General features: G+C 36.8%; 1 protein-coding gene across 1 annotated transcript in view; it reads left to right on the forward strand.

Annotated features, from left to right (window-relative positions):
* The first annotated feature begins 567 nt into the window (after positions 1-567).
* The window catches only part of POSTN (periostin, osteoblast specific factor), a 34,048-nt gene continuing 31,650 nt past the window's right edge, over positions 568-2,965 (forward strand). The window contains exons 1-2 of the mRNA XM_009998328.1: positions 568-721; positions 2,246-2,344. Coding sequence (XP_009996630.1) covers positions 600-721; positions 2,246-2,344 — 221 coding nt within the window. The 5' untranslated portion in view covers positions 568-599. The remainder of the gene's footprint in view (positions 722-2,245; positions 2,345-2,965) is intronic.

The following is a 2,965-nucleotide window of genomic DNA, read 5'->3' on the forward strand; positions in this document are numbered from 1 at the left end:
GCTAATACTGCATTTGATTGTGCAACTACTTCATAATCAGAATGTGTGTTAATTCAGCTTTTTTTCCTCAAGTCAAAAATGCTGTTTCAAGTTATTGACAATTGTATTGTTTTGAACTTTCATCAACTTCACTAGTTAAACAGCTCATAGCTGATAACTAGTGAGGACATGGAAAGCAAAGGAAAGCTGTGCAATTCATCTGGGAATAGACAACATCTTCCTGTGAGTTTGAACAAAACCACACGCCATGATCACGACCTCTGGATGCTTCAGTGCTATAAATACCAAATCATCAGTCAAAGTCTAAACTTCTCAAACTTTCTCTGCTGCTGTGTCAGCAGAGTAAAATGCTAAGCCTTCTGTACTAAGGAGGAACATAGTCAGCTGGGGATTAAAAAAAAAATAATAAATTATGTGGTTAATGTATGGTTACTGAAGCTGGGAGTGAAAGCTGCTGTTCTAAGGAGGGTGGTACAAAGTTTCAGGTTGATCCTGTGGTTCCCTCCCACCACCTTCCAGCATGTATATAAATTGTCAGCTCTCCAGACCCTTTGCCAGTTCTCTCTTCTAGACTTGCCAGAAGCAACAGAGGACTAAAGATGAAGATCTTTTTCTTATTCACCTTTTCCACTTTTTTGTTGTCTGCTTTTGAACAAGCAGCTGCTGCTGCTCACTATGACAAGATTTTAACTCATAGTCGAATAAGAGCACGTGAACAAGGGTAAGTAACTGGATTTTATTTCTATATTTAAAGGGTGCTTGATAATTTTAATTCTCCCCTTTCTTCTCACATTATATTAAATATGACTTTTCTCTGTGAATTCTTGCTATTATTAATGCAGAACTTTCTCAACTAATTTTAAAATAATTGATCCTAAGTAATAAGGGGAATTTCAATAGGAGACAGAATACTGTTAAACTGCATAAAATGTGGAGAAGTCTAAGATCACCATTTCTCAGTGAGTGAAATACATGTGTTTTAGAATCACTGAAGTTAATTACAGTTCACAATGTAACAGAACCTCAGAATTGTTTAATATATGTTTTCAAAGGTTTGAATAGAACTGGCACTTAGTCCACAGTATTTGCTCTCTTTATTACATCCTAATGAAAACCATGAAATCTATTTAAATCCTTTCTAACATGAGAATATACACTGGGAGCCCTTTGTAAAACTTCTGTTCTCACTAGAGCAATGCAGCAAGCTGCTCAGCAGCGTATCCAAAAGACAATGCATATAAGTTAGGCTGCTTGGAGACATAAAAATAATTTGAACAGCTGGTGCTAGGGAGATATATGTGTCTAAATGTATTTTTCTTCAGTCTTCTTAAGTAAAAAATGTTCTGAAAATAAGAATTGTTTGCTGTCCTGTCTTCCTTTGTTGAATTTCTTCTGCCTGCTACACACAGGCACACACATACACAACACATACTTTCTCAAATTTTTAAATAAAAAAAAGTTCACTGGCTTCCCACTTTTACAAAATATGTGTTCTAGCTTTTGAATGCATGCTTTTTTTTTTTTTTTTTCTTTTTTAATTGTAGAAGTGCAAAAATCAGAGACAAAATGCTTTTGCTCCCTGGAATTTTCTCTTCAGAAATTCCTCTTCTATACACTACTATGGCTAAGGAAAAGTATTCCTCATTTGAAATCTATGACTCCTTTTATTTACATGCCAACTTACCCTTTGCTCTCCAGTAATTCCCAGAATGTTTACTTAGGTGCCTGCAGTACTCTCAACAGTTGGTAATCAAAATAGCCAATTGATTTACAGAAGACAGGGCTTCCTTCTACATGAAGAACAAGGCACTTTTCTTCTCCATCTCTCCATGACCTTCAGCTGCACAGATGTGTACAAGACAAAAACTTTAATGGAAAGAGCCTGGTGGTATTCACAGCTCAGTCCTTACTGACTGGTAATTTAATCACTTTGCAGGAGAAAGGGGAAAAAAAAAAAAGCCTATTGAGACTTGACTAGGCACAGCTGGTGACTGCTGCCCATCAAAGGCAGGAGCAAGAAAGAAGGGAGGGGAACCTTCTGCCCCTGCTAGGAGGGGCAAGTAGCCCAACTGGGCAGTCCCAGGAGTTTGTACTGTGTTTATTTAAAAACACACCTGCCTTAGGAACTGAAGCCAGATGTTAATTTCATGTTCAACGGAAACTGTATTTGCTGTTAGTTTGTAGAAAAAATTTCCAAAGATGCACGGAAACTTCTGTTTAAAATGTTTCTCACTTTTACCCATAGACCAAATGTCTGCGCACTGCAACAAGTTATGGGAACAAAAAAGAAATACTTCAGCACCTGCAGAAACTGGTATCAGGGAGCCATCTGTGGAAAGAAGGCGTAAGTATCCTGTTAGAAAATTATTCCTCGTTTACTGAGATACAATGTGTTATTAGAAAAAATTCCTTCTCTTAGTGGCAAATTAACTGTTTCATATGCAAACAAGGAAAGAATTTACAGGGTTACAGCTTCTCTTTAGCTGCTTCTATAGCCACCTTGATAACTGATCCAATATAACAGTTGCTAAAAATAATGACAAAAGGAGTAGAAAGTCTGAAAATGGCAACATAGTATGGGTGTCCTTTTATGTTCAGAAGGCTCAAAAGTATGATTTTCAGCAATACTTCTCAGAGTTAAGTAGTCATAGCTCTGTTTTAAACACAAAGAAATATGAGGTTAAGCAACCTATGCAAAGAAAACAGGAACCTCTTAGTTGTGAAAAATTTAGCACCATCCAGCAGAGCTGTGTGTTCCAACTACATTCTCCACAAAGAATGAAAGAAAAAAAATCATAATAAGATTGTGGATACAGACTAAATCTGGGTGAGTTTGGCATACTTTTGGAATCTATGTGTATATTTCAATTGTTACTTCTTTTCAGAATGCAAGTTATTGCATTCTTCTGTGTCAAAATGCCAATAGTGTCAGAGTCACTAGTGCTTCATCAGCTGTAGAGCGGTT

This window comes from Chaetura pelagica, unplaced genomic scaffold (assembly GCF_000747805.2).
Source record: "Chaetura pelagica isolate M959 unplaced genomic scaffold, ChaPel_1.0 scaffold105, whole genome shotgun sequence".
Taxonomy (NCBI): domain Eukaryota; kingdom Metazoa; phylum Chordata; class Aves; order Apodiformes; family Apodidae; genus Chaetura; species Chaetura pelagica.